We start from the raw sequence: 15,206 nt of genomic DNA on the forward strand, positions 1-15,206 counted from the left end.
GCGCGCGATTATTCGCAGTTTCCCTTTTCACGGCACAATAATGATGTAGCGATGACCGACTGAATAGGAATGTAAGATGAGTCGGATTAAAATTGGATCTTTAAGAGAAAGTGTAGTGATCGGATATAAAAATAACTGTTTCCTAGCAAACAGAAGATTAAAGGAATGTGGAGGTGAAAGGAAGTGATTTAGCAAGACAGATTATAATTAAAAATCTTGTTTGGGGTTCACTCTTCAACTACGTTCACTTGAATCTATTGTTCAGGCAATGATTCATTGAGGCTAAAAAATCCTACTGTAAGAAATCAATGAATCATATAAAGGTATTATTCGATATTCCTATAAAAATATAGCCTGTGAAACAAGTGGCATTTGAAAATTTTTGCTCTTACAATTTCTTTAAATTTTTTCCTTTGTATGCTACTTTCTCGTTTAAACTTGGAGCCATTTCTACATGGATTCGTGACTAAAAAAGTTTTGTTCTATTAACAATGTTATTCTCTCGCAACAATTAAACTTGAAATTATTTTCATGGTCTCGTGATTTATGGCAAGTTACATAAATTCATAAACTAAAATTCTTGTTTAATTATATCAATAATCGTGCATGAAGTAATTTTTACATCGGTTTATGGCTGCTTGTATATCTTTTATCTCTCCGTGAAAATCTGATGCGCGAACCGTACATACACATCCGAGATTTAATTGCGCGTGTGTAGCTCATATCAATTGGCAAGTAGCAGCGTTCGCCAAGAAGCCGGCTCCAGCACCGTTAGGCGTGTACGGCGGCGCGTGAAAATGCACGCGAGCGCTCATAATTCCGCTCGTGCTGCACGGTTTGCCGAGAAGAGAACAACGACGAACACACATTTGCTTTGCTAATTTATCCATCAAGATAAACGATCGCCGCCAATCTCGGCTTAAAAGTAAAAGCGTGGCGAAGTGCGCCGTTGTGCAAACGCGAATCGCGAAACGATTCCGGGCGCAGCTTCAGAAAAAAAGCAGTAAGCGTACAGCGAGCTTTTTTTGACAGCGCACTGTGCATTCGGCAATACCTGTTCAAGGTAATTCCTTAACAGTTGCTTAACTACCGTTAGAGTAAAATTATAGATAATTATTTCTTTGCATGTGTGTAAAACATTGATCGCGCCAAATAATCTAGTGGATTTAATTTTACTTTATCTATTTTTTAAAAAAGAACCTTTCAAAGTCGATCTTTAATGTATTTATAATAGTGTCGATATTTTATGTATTTGCTTCATTTAACATCGCAGAAGAGAAAAACCAATCTCGATTTACAAGTTTGAAGATTATAGCATGAATAAATAAATTAAATTAAAATCAATAAATTGTGGACAAGCTAGACATGTAGAAAAGCTAGACGAAATAGAAATTTATCCAGGATCCAACTTTCTAGTGCTTTTAAATTTTTCGCCTTTCGTTCAATTCGTTGCGTCCGAGCTGGTTTGGCAAGTTTGGCGTAATAAACTGACTATTAAGGAGCGCATCTTTTCATCTTGTGCGAGGCGAGAAAGTGAAACTTCACAATACATGAAGCATTTTTACACTTGTACATTTCCCACACAAAGGATATTAATTTATGTAAAAGAAATCTTATAGCATCAAAAAGATTAAATGAAAGTGTTTTTATAAAATTATTAAAGTGGCTGTAATTATTGCTTTATAATTGTTTACGATTTTTCGAAAAAGCGCGAAATTATGTTCTTAATTTGATCATTATCTGAAGAATCCTGAATCTTTTTATTTGCTTCTACTCCTGCTGGTCTCGCACCTCGCGTACGATTAAGCCTCTACTATTTTTACGATACTATCCGAAGATTTCAGATTCTTGTGATTATTCTTAATTACACAACATAAGTGAATTGTATTCCGTCATCGCATACATAATTTCGGCGTTTGTAATTCGTAAATGGGTGGAAAATAATGCGAAAAGCATACAGACATTAAATGTAATGGAATCATACGGGTATTATGGAATCTGGAATGGATATTACGCTCATCTCACCGCAACGTTTCCATATTCATCGGCAGCCGGACGCAAAAGTAACATCCGGCAACTCGCAGCGATATTTGTCCCTTCCACGAATAAAAACAATTGCTTTATGCCGGCGGGCATTCATTATATCTCGTTAAAACAGTATCTCGCCATGACGTATATCTTTTCCGCGTGCATTCCACCTGTAACGGCTGCAATGGCGTGGCTCCTAATCGGCCGCGCTACGACGAGCGTATTATTAGTTGCGTGCGCTTGCTCGCTCGCACGCGCGATGATAATTGCATATTAATACCAAATCGAGTAACGATCCCCGCGTCTTGTTCTGCAGCAGGAGCCGAGGCCGGAACTCGATACCAGCAACGGAAGCAGCAACGGCGGCGGCAGACCGCGATTCGTTCCCGTCACCGCCCTGGAGGACGTACAGGCGGTACGCTGCGCCGAATTTCATCCGCATGGGAAGCTGTACGCCGTGGGATCGAACTCGAAGACGCTCCGAATATGCGCCTACCCGAAACTGCACGATGTCAGGTAAAAAAAAAAAAAAATGTTTGTTCTGCGCCCATTCATCGTGAAATTTTACGTTGAAAAATGTCTGTCATTATTTTCAATTATCTTTGAAAGCTAACAAGCTCCTTTAAAAGCTGTGGATTTTTTATAACAAAACTTGAATAAATTTTTCCTTATTTTATTCTTATTCTACTGCGAGAAATCGCTAAATTGCAATCGCGACTGAATCGGACCGTGAAAGTAACGCGATTATATCGCCATAAAGGTTTCAATATCATGTGAAGCCATTTCGATAAAGTGTGTACGCGACGGCTAATGATAGTCTTCGACATGCGTTTTTCGACGAATGCATTATCCGGTATCACTGTACCGTTACCGTCTTACGCAAATATAACAAGTGGGTCACATTATGATAGCCGAAAAACGCAGTGTCCTCTTGTCGTCCAGCCGGGAGAAATCGGATAAATTTTATTCACGCTTCCGCGAAAAGCACGGAGAGAGAGTCGTGATACATTTAGCGGCGCTGGCGAAAATAATCGTAAATTATAACAAGGCCGACTCGATCGCTATTAAGAATTGCAGGTGGACTTCCCGGCGACAAAATCATTCCACGATAAGCGGGTTTCGCGAATAGAATTCACGGCTCGTTGAAGCGACAATAAATTCTGCTTAGCCAAGCTTAGCGCCGCTTTTTATTCACGGTGGACACGTTTTGGATCTTGCAAGATAGCTCTACGAAAAATGACTGTACGAGAGGCGCGAGAGAAATCACGACTCTTACAACGGAACGCGTCACGCTATTCAATAAGCCGGGACTTATCTATCATCTTAGAGCGATGATATCAGCGCAACTTCACTTCTCGGTATAATTAGACCAGAGATTGTGATTAATCGAATGCGTTCTCCCACGTTGCAATTGATATTTCTGATCGCCAGAGAAGGATTCATTTTTCTTGTCGCGAGAGAAGGATTGATATCATCAATATCATCGTTTTCGACGAGTAATAACATTGATTTTAAGTACAGAAATATTATTGTTATGAATTATTTATATGAAACAATAAAATCAAATTTCAAATTTCAAATTAAAATTTAAAAATATTTTTGGATATATCTTTTGATTATAATCGACATGGACTTTTCATTATTCCTCTACGTCGTCTGTAACTTTGAGATGGCTCAAATATAAATGTGCATTGGCTAAACTAATTTTACGCAAACGTGCTGGCCTAACGAGCGGCAGAGGCCTTCATGCCAAACGGAGCATCCCCACATGTTCAGCGAATGTAGATTACCAGTACGGTTTTTTTTTTTTCCATTACCCACCGGCTGTGTGCTTTCATGCTATAACACGTCGTTTCCATTTGCATCATCTTGAACGCGATATTTAATCTTCCTTGCCAAACGTACTTACGACAGCTGTGTAAAATAAATTCGTAACAATTATAACTTTACGGTTTTTCTTTTAGTTATAAATTCGAAATAGTTTCAAGAGAAATTTTTGAAGTTTAGTGTCATTTAAATAATTTAAAAAAATTCTTATTACACACGGTGAAATGCTTTAAGAACGCGGAGCGTGGAAATGTTTATGGAATAGAAAGTACAATTACAGTTCATAATAATAACAATTGGATGTACAGCAATTGAGCACGAACAAATATAAAATAAAACTGTTATAGCTCATGATTGTTTGCTTTGTATTACAAAATGAGCAACAAACAATCCCCTTTCACTTGCAGAATTCACACTGCTCATTCAACTCTATATTATGGTGTTCTAGTAAGTTCAACGAGCTGTAATTTGTGTCCAAAGACAATAATGCGCAGTAATTCCCATTCCAATTTGTAAGCAATCTCGTACTCCACACGAGCTGTTATTTTACGCGCGAAACGGCTCCCGTTAGCGTCGAGAAAGTTCGAACGCGTACATTACTGCTGTTCTGCAAAAAATTTATATCCGAATTACCAGAAAGTGTAAAGCGCGACACAAACGTATCTTGCGTAACTGTTGCGTACTTTAGAAATTACTGTTCGGATAATTATCGCATATACGGAATGCCTCGCGGATATCTCAGTTTAATCTGACGGCTACAACAATGAGACGTGCGAATAAATAGCTCGTAAAATTTGCTTAATATTCCTGGAAGACCACAACTATGCTATTTGACGATGTCGTAATTATAGCGTTAATAGCACGCATGACGCTCGTAATTATGTAAAATTTCCAGGCACTAGGAAATCGGTCTTCATGTCGTGATATTAATGTTGCGATACGAGCAAAAGTCAACGCTAATATAAACGATAGAAAGTTTATGGGAACGTAATTATTAAGAAATTCCATAATCCTTACTCTGTTATTAGATAGAATTCAAAATGTCGTGAATTTAACGCAAGTATCGCTGATTTGATATTTCAATCGTGCAAAATTGGTAAATTTGTGATTTTACTTCTGTTCAGAAAACAAAAAATTTTTTGCGGTATATTGCTATTTTTTGTGTCGAGTTATAGTGTTTTAAAAATCCAACACGCGCGTATCGACATTGAATAAATGCGATACGCGTGTATACATAATGCGTAATATCATAATGTTGCATAACTATTGTTATTACATAAATACACGACAATCAATTGGCCAGCTGACCAGCAGTAGCAGGCCACTGACTTATGTAAAATATGTGGTTGCATCGTCCTTCAGCTTCGGCCTTGATCAGAATTATTCGGGATAAATATAATCGATATCGTAGAGGAAAAACTTACTCATTATATAAAAAAAAACTACTCATTATATAAAATTGATTGTAAGCTTAACTTTTTCATCTCTCTAATTTTATAAATGACTATAATTAATAAATAATTGATTTTAAATTATTCAATTATTTGCTTAATTTTAGAGTTTTAACAAGTTTTAGATTTTTGCACTTTGGCATTTGTAGACTTTTAATCAATTTTATTAGAATTTAAAATTGAGAAAAAATTTTCCAACATTTATCACGTATAATTGATTCTTCTCTTGAATAATTGCGCGCTGTAATTCGCTTATTCCATTGCTCTGATCACTTAATACAAACATCTGTAATTATGTTGTTATTATCCAGAGAAACCGCCTCTGCGAATCGTATCGTCACTTTCGAAAGTCGTTCCTCTCCAGCGCTTGCTGAAAATTACGGCGAACAGAAGTGACGTTAATTTCACGTATCATGTTCAAGTCGATAGACTCAAGGGGGCAAATAATAATTAATTATGGGGAAGATTTTACGAATGAGTACACACTTCGATCGGCAGACACGGAGGGAGGCGAGATCTCGTGCGCACTGAGTGTGCGTACGGTGGGAAAGAGCTGTGCTTAATTAAAATCTACATAAAAACCGGCGTTGTGAAAGCGGCGATGCATCTTCTCTTTAAAATCATCGAGCCTCTCCCTCGTTTCCACGGCCGAAATGCAGCCGACGTGCATAATATGCGGCGATATCGGCTTCAATTAGAGAGACGTGCTTGACGAGGGCTGGGAACGAGGAAGAAAAACGGTTCGATGAAAGTGACGCCTGCGAGAACTCGAGCACTCTTTCTTCTCCTCGGATAGATTAATGACTTGGCTGAAATAGAATCTCCTTTTTCGACGATTTACGGCATGATTGATGCCGCCGCGAGTTGTCAAAATGTTTAGCGTTTATTATCTATGTGCTAATTGCTAATGACGGCAAGAGTAATGATGCATAATTATGCATTTTTCAGGGAGGATCATCAGACGTATCAACCCACCGTTCTCTTCAAGAGAACGAAGCATCACAAAGGCTCTATATATTGCCTCGCGTGGACACCGGATGGCCGGCTGATGGCAACCGGAAGCAACGATAAGACCGTGAAATTAATGCGCTTTAACGCTGATACTTCGAATCTTGAAGGTATTGTTTTATGATCACAGATCGTCTATACACATATATTTCAAAAATTCTTAAAATAAGCTTTATAAATTATAAACTCAGTTAAAAATAAAAATTATCAATGATTTAGAAACTTATCGTAAAAATTGAGTTTAAAGAGTTTTACTAATCATCGCGCATTGCAATAAGATTGATTTTACCTTTTTCGTTCCAGGACAAGAAGTCGAACTGACCATGCATGACGGTACCGTGCGCGATCTGTGCTTCCTCGAAGACACGTCGAACAAATCGAGTCTTCTGATCAGCGGTGGTGCCGGCGATTGTAAGATTTACGTTACCGATTGCGCGACCGGTACACCTTTCCAAGCCTTGAGCGGCCACAGCGGCCACGTGCTGACGCTTTACAACTGGGGCGGTGCGATGTTCGTCAGCGGATCGCAGGATAAAACAGTCAGATTCTGGGATCTGAGAACGAGGGGCTGCGTCAACATGGTCACACCGGCGACGGTACCTGGAAGCAGGGTTAGTTGGATTCCTCATTAATGTTTATCGATTCTCCAGCATCTTCTCTTCACCAATGGTCACAATGGAGAACGAAATATTTTTTTAAGAGAAAAAAGTTTATTAAGAATAAAATCACCGAAAGAAATATATTTATTTCGTCCTCCGTCCACGCACTCAAAATTTACTAGGGTAAGTCAGAAATTATCCACAATGTCCGAATTATGTTTCACTTGAAAAAATTGCGAATAATTTTTGACTCACCCTCGTATATGTATCAATCACAGATCCAAAGCGATAGTAAAACGAAAGCTAGAATGAGTAGAAATAGAAAAGAGATGTCCCTATCGTTACTTAGAATCCGGCATGCGTCGCCAACATCTTTGCGTTTCGTTTTTAGTTTTATGTTGAGTTCCACGTCCGATAAAGATTTGATCTAAGGTTTTAAATCGCATCACCATTTCTCCCATTAGCAAAATGCTAATCATCTCCTTTCCACGATCGAATTTTTATCGGACGTTTTCACAATGAGCACCGGGAGTGGAAACAGTATTGTTTGTCTGATCAGCATTTGATTCCATTGCAGGTCGGCAGTCCCGTGGCCGCGCTATGCGTGGATCCATCTGGTCGGCTCTTGGTGTCCGGCCACGAAGACAGCAGTTGCGTTCTTTTTGACATCCGTGGCGGCAGAACGGTTCAATGCTTCAAACCACACGCGGCGGATATCAGGAGCATACGATTCTCACCATCGGCGTATTACTTATTGACGGCGGGATACGACAACAAACTGGTGCTCACTGATTTACAAGGCGAGTCTCTCATTATATTTTAGTTTCTAATCGCAACGTGATACAAAAGTCATATGACAATAGAATTTAATTAACGATATAAAAAAATATTGTATTTTATGTAATGGGAAATAATGGGATATATTGCAGGTGATCTGACGATGCCTCTACCTAGCGTCGTGGTCGCTCAACATCAAGACAAAGTCATCTCCGGACGTTGGCATCCGACAGAGTTCTCGTTCCTCAGCACTTCCGCTGATAAAACGGCAACTCTATGGGCCTTACCGCCCGTTTAAATCTCCGAAATGACAACGCGTCGTTATTTATTTCTCTCTGTTCTTTTAAGAACATCCTTAACACAATGATTCGTCTTCAACAGCGTTTTAATTTACAAATAACTTGATAGATATTGTAACCGCGCAGGGAAAAGCGAAACAGTTTCGATCGACATTAATATTCTAACGTATCTGTGTATTTGCTGCACATAGTTTAATTATGACCAATTAAAATCTTCTTTATCCGTACGATTACGTCGTACATATGTAACGCGTAATGTGATTAACTCGCGATATAATGCATTGCATGAAATTAAGCATTTAAAATGTAACACGCTTTGAAGACTCGGGTTAGAAGGGAGTAAAAAACAAATTCATCAGAGGACATGAAACGAGAGTATCGGTAAGATTGTTTTTAACTACGATTTGATACCGGGAATCACAAGACTGCGGATGAATAATCCCTCGCTTCGACGCTTTACAGCTATGCGAAGCTGAATCGTACATGAGTTTTAAATATTTTCTTTTTGCACAACATGGGGAAGAGGGGGGGTCGACTTTTGGATTTTAATGGACTTTCTTTCATGAATAACGCACGCGTACTTACCGAAATCGCGATGCGATACATCCCCTCTGTCCCTCTTTTTTTTAAATATAATTTTGTTATAATCAGAAATGCCTGTATTGTAAATATGTTATAAGATAGTGAGTTAAGAAAATTTCAGGAATACAATACTCGCGCTCCTGTACAAAAGGAGTACGTAGTAATTTGTAGATTCTAAATGCTCTCTTATCTTCACTCAGTATCGCATCATTGTATCGTTTCGTAACATTTAAATAGGAACATTTGATAGATTGTTGCAGGACATCTTATTTTATTTTTTATTTGTATCAAGAGACGCAAAAGAAAACCGCGTTGTTGCAATTGTTGTGTGCTTGCACGCACGCGCGCGCGCGCGTCTAATTCACATAGGATGCTCCTACTTCCATCTCCATGTTATCGACTCACAAGCCAAATACACACGCGTTCTAGTTATACATAGGTATATATATCTGTATTCGGAGAAATATACGTATGCTCATACTAATCGCTATTTTTTACGGACTAAGATAATTAATATAAATCAAGAGAGTTTATGCGGATGTCGAGCAATTACGCGGTTTGTCGCGATACGTGACTAAATTTACGCGAATCGAAGAAGAAGATAGTATTCTTTAGTAATATAAAATCGTAAGGACTAACAATTAGATTTAATTTGCTTGTTGCAACGCTCGTAATAGCAGCAAAACTGAAAGAGAGAGAATGACATGTCATCTCGCGCTGTCGAAAGCGATTTCTTTTCTCATCGAGCGATTTGATGGTTGAACATGGGACGAAGCTTTTGTAAATACACATTTCATCGGCAATCGAACTTGGCAACCCTTTGATTTGATCAGCAATCTGTCGGGTGACGAAGTTCGCAATCCATATCATTGTTTGTTTTATCCCTACTTCGACGTCGACGCTCTTAAGAGCGAATTTCACTTTGTCCTGTTAGCATATCCTTTTAGCGAATGGACAAATCGTATTTTAAGATCGCGAATTTATTCGAAGAGAATGGAAAAGCGTACAAGAGATATCAAAAGCAGAATAGTAAAGAACGGGTGAACAATAGGGAAGTTAAAGTTAACCACTTGCTAAATAAATCCGTGATCCTTCACATTCAGTCATTTACAAGCATTCCAATCGCATGAAATAATACTAGAATTATTAAATATTCAATATTTCTTTCCTCTGCAATTTTTGTATAAGATTGCAAATGCTTCACTATTGTTTTAAAATACTTTTTCATGTTATGCAGTCCGTAAATTTTTAAAATGATTTTTCCAAAAGTTTTTAGAGTTCCACGAATATACTTAGATAATCAAGTAACTAGGCATTCGTGGAAACAATTTTTGAAAGCGATTTTATGTATTTCGTGACTCATATCTTGCGGTTCAATGACTGTCTCCCTGTTTCATGCATTTTGTGATGATTGACAGAAGAGATCAGGATAGCGATGGCGTGCAAACGGAATGCGACGAGAGCGATTATTTGTAATAGCGACTCAATGCAAGCATCTGCTTCCATGTAGCAATTTATCGTGCCTTCTGTCGTGGCTGCTTTCGGCAATTCACATTTATTTTTGTATGTTTGGTGAGCTCCTATCCTCCTCCCACCCCCGCACTCCTCATCCCGCAACGGTAATCTCCTCCTCTCATCTTAACAGTGTGTCCAAACGAGTTCGTAAACGTTTGAAGTAAAAACAAAAAAAAATCTCACTCGTACTCTATCTCGTACTCGAGTATTACCGCATAACATATTATATACATATAGCATAACTTATAACTTTGTACTTTTCTTGTAGATACGATATAATATGTCACGTCTAATTTAAACAATAAAATTTACGTTATTAAAACGGCTGTATTGATACTAACCCGCTCGGAGAACCCATCAAAGTTTCATCAGAAGACCGCCGCCGCCGCCGCCGCCGCTAATCTCATTCGGGCAAGTTTTTCAGAAGTCCCGGTAATCGAGTCGATTAGGCCCCCGTAAGAGAGGAATTACGTCGGCGTGTGGGTCCGTACCAAGGTGTATATACGCGCCACAAAGTTCGATCGACTTTTTACAAATTTCCCTTAATGACTGTAATCATGCAATCTTCCACCCGCATGTATTACCTATGGCGCCGAATTCGACGCTCCTCGGGTTGGGATTCCGTGAAACGGTGGTGCACCGATCGCGAATGAAATTCTTCTAGACTCGAAAAATTTAATGAATTTAATGGGGAACCAGCAATTTCGGCGCTTGGAACCAGCTTGTTTTCGTTGATTATGGAAAAACTGCCGCCGTAATATATCACGTCTAGAGATTGCACCAGAACAGGTAAAAATTTCTTGTGTGCGATCAAACGGTTTTCGCAGAATTGTACAATCAAGTTCGCTCTAATAGGAAGTATAAATAATGATTGCATCATTTAGAAAAAAAATGAATATAAAAGTTTGAAGCGTTTTACAAAGAAAGCGTTATAAATTTAAGAAAACTGGTAGTAGAAAAAGATAATAGCGAAAAATCGTATTGTAAAAATATTTTACAATAAATCATACGCGTTCTTTCTTCGATGAAATTTCTATTGCTAAGCGAACCTCGTCAAAGTCGGCGAGAAGAATGAAAAGTAACGGTCGCGACGAACCGAATTCGTGATCTACGGAGCTCCGGCCCCGAGAAGTGTCCCCGGGGCGAGGATCCACCCACGGCATTCCTGTGCGTCTGTCGGGGGCCATCTGTCGATTCGACGAATTCGGTTTGTGCTTCGGGATTTTTCGAAATCCTCACCGCGGGCCAAATTGTAGCCCTAATTACCACGAGTGCGCGATGATCCCGAGACGAGCACGGACACGTTGTCGGGTCCCCGGGGATAAATTGTAGTTTCTATGTTCTGTCGAACCCACCTACAAAATCGGGCGGCGCGCACTGCACGTTACACAGTCCTCAGAAATGCCCCCCGAGGTGCGAGGATTCTTCGCTAATTCTATGTTCTTATTGCGGTTTGCCCAATGATATTTGGCAACGGAATCTAACGCGAATTTTTAGAATTCACGCGAGATGCCTCCCCGTCGTTATATTATTTAACTAAAAAGAAAACGTACTTCAATTTTGTTACCTTGTATTTTTGAAGATACGCATATATTGTATCGTACGTCAATTTTGAGTAGTTTATAAGATCAAAATGACTGCAGAAAAAGAGTGCAATCATTATACAGCAGTAATATGTAGTTTATTCATGAGATCGATTATTCACGGTACTTTTCACAAATTATAAAAATCGAGCAAATTTAGCAGGATTTAAATAGAATACAAAGAAAACATGATTATAGATTTTATGCTGGACTATGATTTCCCTCGATTGTCTATGCGGAACAAGCGACACGACTATAGTCGGAGACATAATAACAATGATTAAGGAAATATTATTCCAAGAAAATCTTGGTGTTTGTGTCGCTATCCTCGCTAAATCGCGCAATTAAAAGAATGAGCCGCTTAGAGATGGGTAGGGATTAGTCCTCGAGATCACGAACAAGTGATCTTGCGATTATGAGCAAGAAACAAGGAACTTAGAAGAGACGCGCGATGATGCATTAGGCTAATCGCGCCGTTAAATAATTCATCACGCACGAAGTATTCAAATTAATAACGTATTACGAGAATCACCTCCAATCGAGAGCTCGAGCGCACGAATTGCTTTGTATACTCTATCATTTCTACAGTGGTTCTCATACACTTTTTCTACTTTAGATTTTTTGACACCAATCTACAAAGTTTGATATTAAAAGCAGTCGAAACAAAATACAGCTTTCTGCAATTAATTTAAATGTTTATTTTTAATGATCTTTTGATAAATCTGACATCAAATCTAGGATCATTTGAAGTGGACATTACTTATAATAATTGTCATTTCAAGAGCTAGAAAGATTGAAATCTTTGTTTTCTTATCGTTTGATCCTGCTAGAGCTTCCAGTTCATCGGCAAGATTTCTTCTTTCAGAGTTGCAGTTTTCGGAATGATATAGCAAGAAGCAGTGCGCACCGCTGGCAGTCCAAATCACATTCAAATGAGGAAAGGAGGGACGGCTCTCGTCGTAAGGCCCCCAAAAGCGAGACGATTCGTGCCGCATACACGCGGCGGTCAGAAACGCGCTGCGTGTAATCATTCTCGGAAGGGCAATTCCCGTGGCGAGAGATGATAATAATAATTTGAATCGCGGCCACTTAGCATACGTGCAATTTGGCGCTTAAGACGATTCCGTCCTCCCCCTCGCCTGGCGCGGCGTGGCGCACAGCCGTCGTCGTCCTGACAGAGGATGGCACGTCCACACAGGGACGTCCCTAAAGTCGCCTCGGCCGTCCACGCCGCCCCGAACGCAGAAATCCGTAATCACCGACCCGGAATTTGAACCCGGGGGCCTGCCCAGAGACACGACCCAAGTCGCGGCACCGGAATAAAATGCGACGAAACGCGCGTAATTTGTGGGGCCCTTTCGTCCAGGCATTCCTCCTTTCGAGAGAGAGTCGCCCGGCGCTCTTTCTCGCTTCTCGCATAAAAGCGCCTCGCGGTACTTTAGTTCGTCGTAAATTATTGCGTTAGACAACGTTGTTATCCCTGTGGCTGTTTAAGGATATTTTGTGGTAGGTGGACGACGCACACCGACGCGCTTATTAAGTACGCGAGTAAATAGAATATCAAAGCAGAATCGGCCGAAAAATGTGGCGAACAAAAATAACTGTAAAAATGCGGAGTTTCGTAAAACAGTCAAGCTCAAATTGTAATTAAAAATATTTAGTGGCGTATATTGTTATACAACAAGTGAGATGTTAAAGTTTTCCTAGAAAATGCTAATTTATTTTTTCTCTAGACACAGTCTTCAAAAATGCATAGCCCGCAGCGTGAATTCAACTTTGCGTGACGGAAAATGTCGAAAGCAATGTAATTTTGCAGAAAAAAGGTCGCCAGTAATTATATAGTGAACAAATTTCTCTAACCGAAGATTATTATAGACATTTGCTCAAAAATATTTGCATGAATCTGGATGGCATGTGACTAATAGGTAGGCGTCGTAAAACGAAGACGAAAGATTGAAAAACTAGACGATAAAACTCAGTTCTTCTTCAAAATCATTTGCTACTTAATTAAATATAAGTAAAATAAAAAAATTCGCAATTGTTGAATTTTTGCGGAAATTCAATCAATATATCGTGCACACATCAAATATGACACACATCAATTTGTACATCAATTATATTGATGTTTTCTACCGACAGAACTTATAACAGGTACTTTGCAAAATTTACTCACGACAGACTCTGCTATTTGGAATCATTCGCGACTTCATAGCTAGCGGGTGGAGATCGGTCGCGTATCCTCGCTATAACTCCACGTAATGGCTAATATCTCACAAGAGTCGTACAAACGCGAATCGGTTACTAGTTACTACTTACGTGAGTTAACATGATTTATCGCCCAGCGTTAGCCGCGTACGAGGCCGGCACGAAGAAACGAGCAGGGTAGAGATGAAGAAAGAAGCGGGGACAAGAAAAGAGCGAGGGAGACGGACGCGCGAAGAGGGATGAAGAGTGCAAATCTCTCTCAGGAGGCTTCACTACGGCCAATTAAGGCCCTGTTTTAATCGTTCGCGCCTAATTGCAGACCCATTACTTTGTCTCTCGAGGGTAAATACGTCCAGTTAAATACCCACGTCAAAATAAAGAATACGCGAAGTCTCGAAAATCATCAGCGAGCAGTAGAAGAGATCTTTAAGATAGGAGAGAATCTGAAGAAAGCAGGAATATACGAAGTATGTTTATTTTTTTCGATTATTGAAAAGAATTATTCATTATTAACTTATTATTATTTAAGAAGAAAAAATTATAGATTACTATATCTATGCATACTTATTTGTCAAAAATTCTACATTATAATTCCATCGAAAATAAAAGAAAAATAAACAAAAAAATGAATTTCATCACAAAAAATCCTTTAAAATTGACACCGTAACAGTTTTACTTAATGCAAGATGCAAAAAGAAGTTTGAGAGAAAAGAACGCTCAATAGCATAGCATGGTTCTAGCCAGTCGATTCTTCCCGACTCTCTTCCTCAACCCGCAATCACATAGTATCGAAAATACATCACGCTGCCGTCAGCGATGCGTCTCTCGAAACCGAAGGGTTTCGCGCTCTCTAAACCCGGTCGCTGTTCGAGATGAAACCGGTCGCTCTTAATAACCACCCTCGCATGGCCTAAGGATCAACGGCACGACCTGCAATCACGCCATAGACAACTCGCAGCGACTCGATCATTATCACAGCCAATAATCACTGGGACGTATTCCGCTAAGTGCTCCCCTCCGTTGAAATGCACTTCGGGGCCGCCGGGACCCCGAGGTTCACCACCGGCGGTTTCTCGACGGGCAAGAAAGCGGACCCGAACACGCTGTTCTGCCCCCGCTCCCCTCCATATTTGCCCGTCTCGGGCGCTCTTTATCTCACTGTTATTTGCCCCCGACGACCGGCGATAATCAAGGACCGCGGCCCGTCGGTGGATGGACGGCATCTCTAATCCGCGGCAATTACGACGAGCGATTAAAAAGATTTAATTGTCCGGCGCGCCGGACTTCGCTCTAGGAGAAACGTCCCTTCGTCCGCGCGAGGGAGGCGGAGTG

The 15,206-nt window shown here is 39.9% G+C and overlaps 1 protein-coding gene and 1 long non-coding RNA gene across 13 annotated transcripts in view; one reads left to right on the forward strand and one right to left on the reverse strand.

The window, feature by feature from the left end:
* LOC105675447 (WD repeat-containing protein 47) overlaps window positions 1-10,408 on the forward strand; it is a 63,554-nt gene extending 53,146 nt beyond the window's left edge. For 4 of the 6 annotated variants that reach the window (XM_067355605.1, XM_067355606.1, XM_067355602.1 and 1 more), the window contains exons 7-11: window positions 2,345-2,544; window positions 6,255-6,424; window positions 6,618-6,925; window positions 7,473-7,713; window positions 7,843-10,408. In XM_067355605.1, the coding sequence (XP_067211706.1) occupies window positions 2,345-2,544; window positions 6,255-6,424; window positions 6,618-6,925; window positions 7,473-7,713; window positions 7,843-7,988 (1,065 nt within the window). In that variant the 3' untranslated portion in view covers window positions 7,989-10,408. The remainder of the gene's footprint in view (window positions 1-2,344; window positions 2,545-6,254; window positions 6,425-6,617; window positions 6,926-7,472; window positions 7,714-7,842) is intronic. The other 2 variants (XM_012372616.2, XM_012372617.2) reach the window with 1 other exon arrangement.
* Window positions 1-15,206, reverse strand: part of LOC105670144 (uncharacterized) — a 156,308-nt gene that overhangs the window by 1,629 nt on the left and 139,473 nt on the right. For 6 of the 7 annotated variants that reach the window (XR_010890348.1, XR_010890347.1, XR_010890349.1 and 3 more), the window contains one exon: window positions 6,604-6,914. This is a non-coding gene — a long non-coding RNA (uncharacterized lncRNA). Of the gene's footprint in view, window positions 1-2,552; window positions 5,677-6,603; window positions 6,915-15,206 lie in introns of those variants that run through there. The other variant, XR_010890346.1, reaches the window with a different exon arrangement.

Source organism: Linepithema humile, chromosome 5 (assembly GCF_040581485.1).
Source record: "Linepithema humile isolate Giens D197 chromosome 5, Lhum_UNIL_v1.0, whole genome shotgun sequence".
In the NCBI taxonomy this organism is placed as follows: domain Eukaryota; kingdom Metazoa; phylum Arthropoda; class Insecta; order Hymenoptera; family Formicidae; genus Linepithema; species Linepithema humile.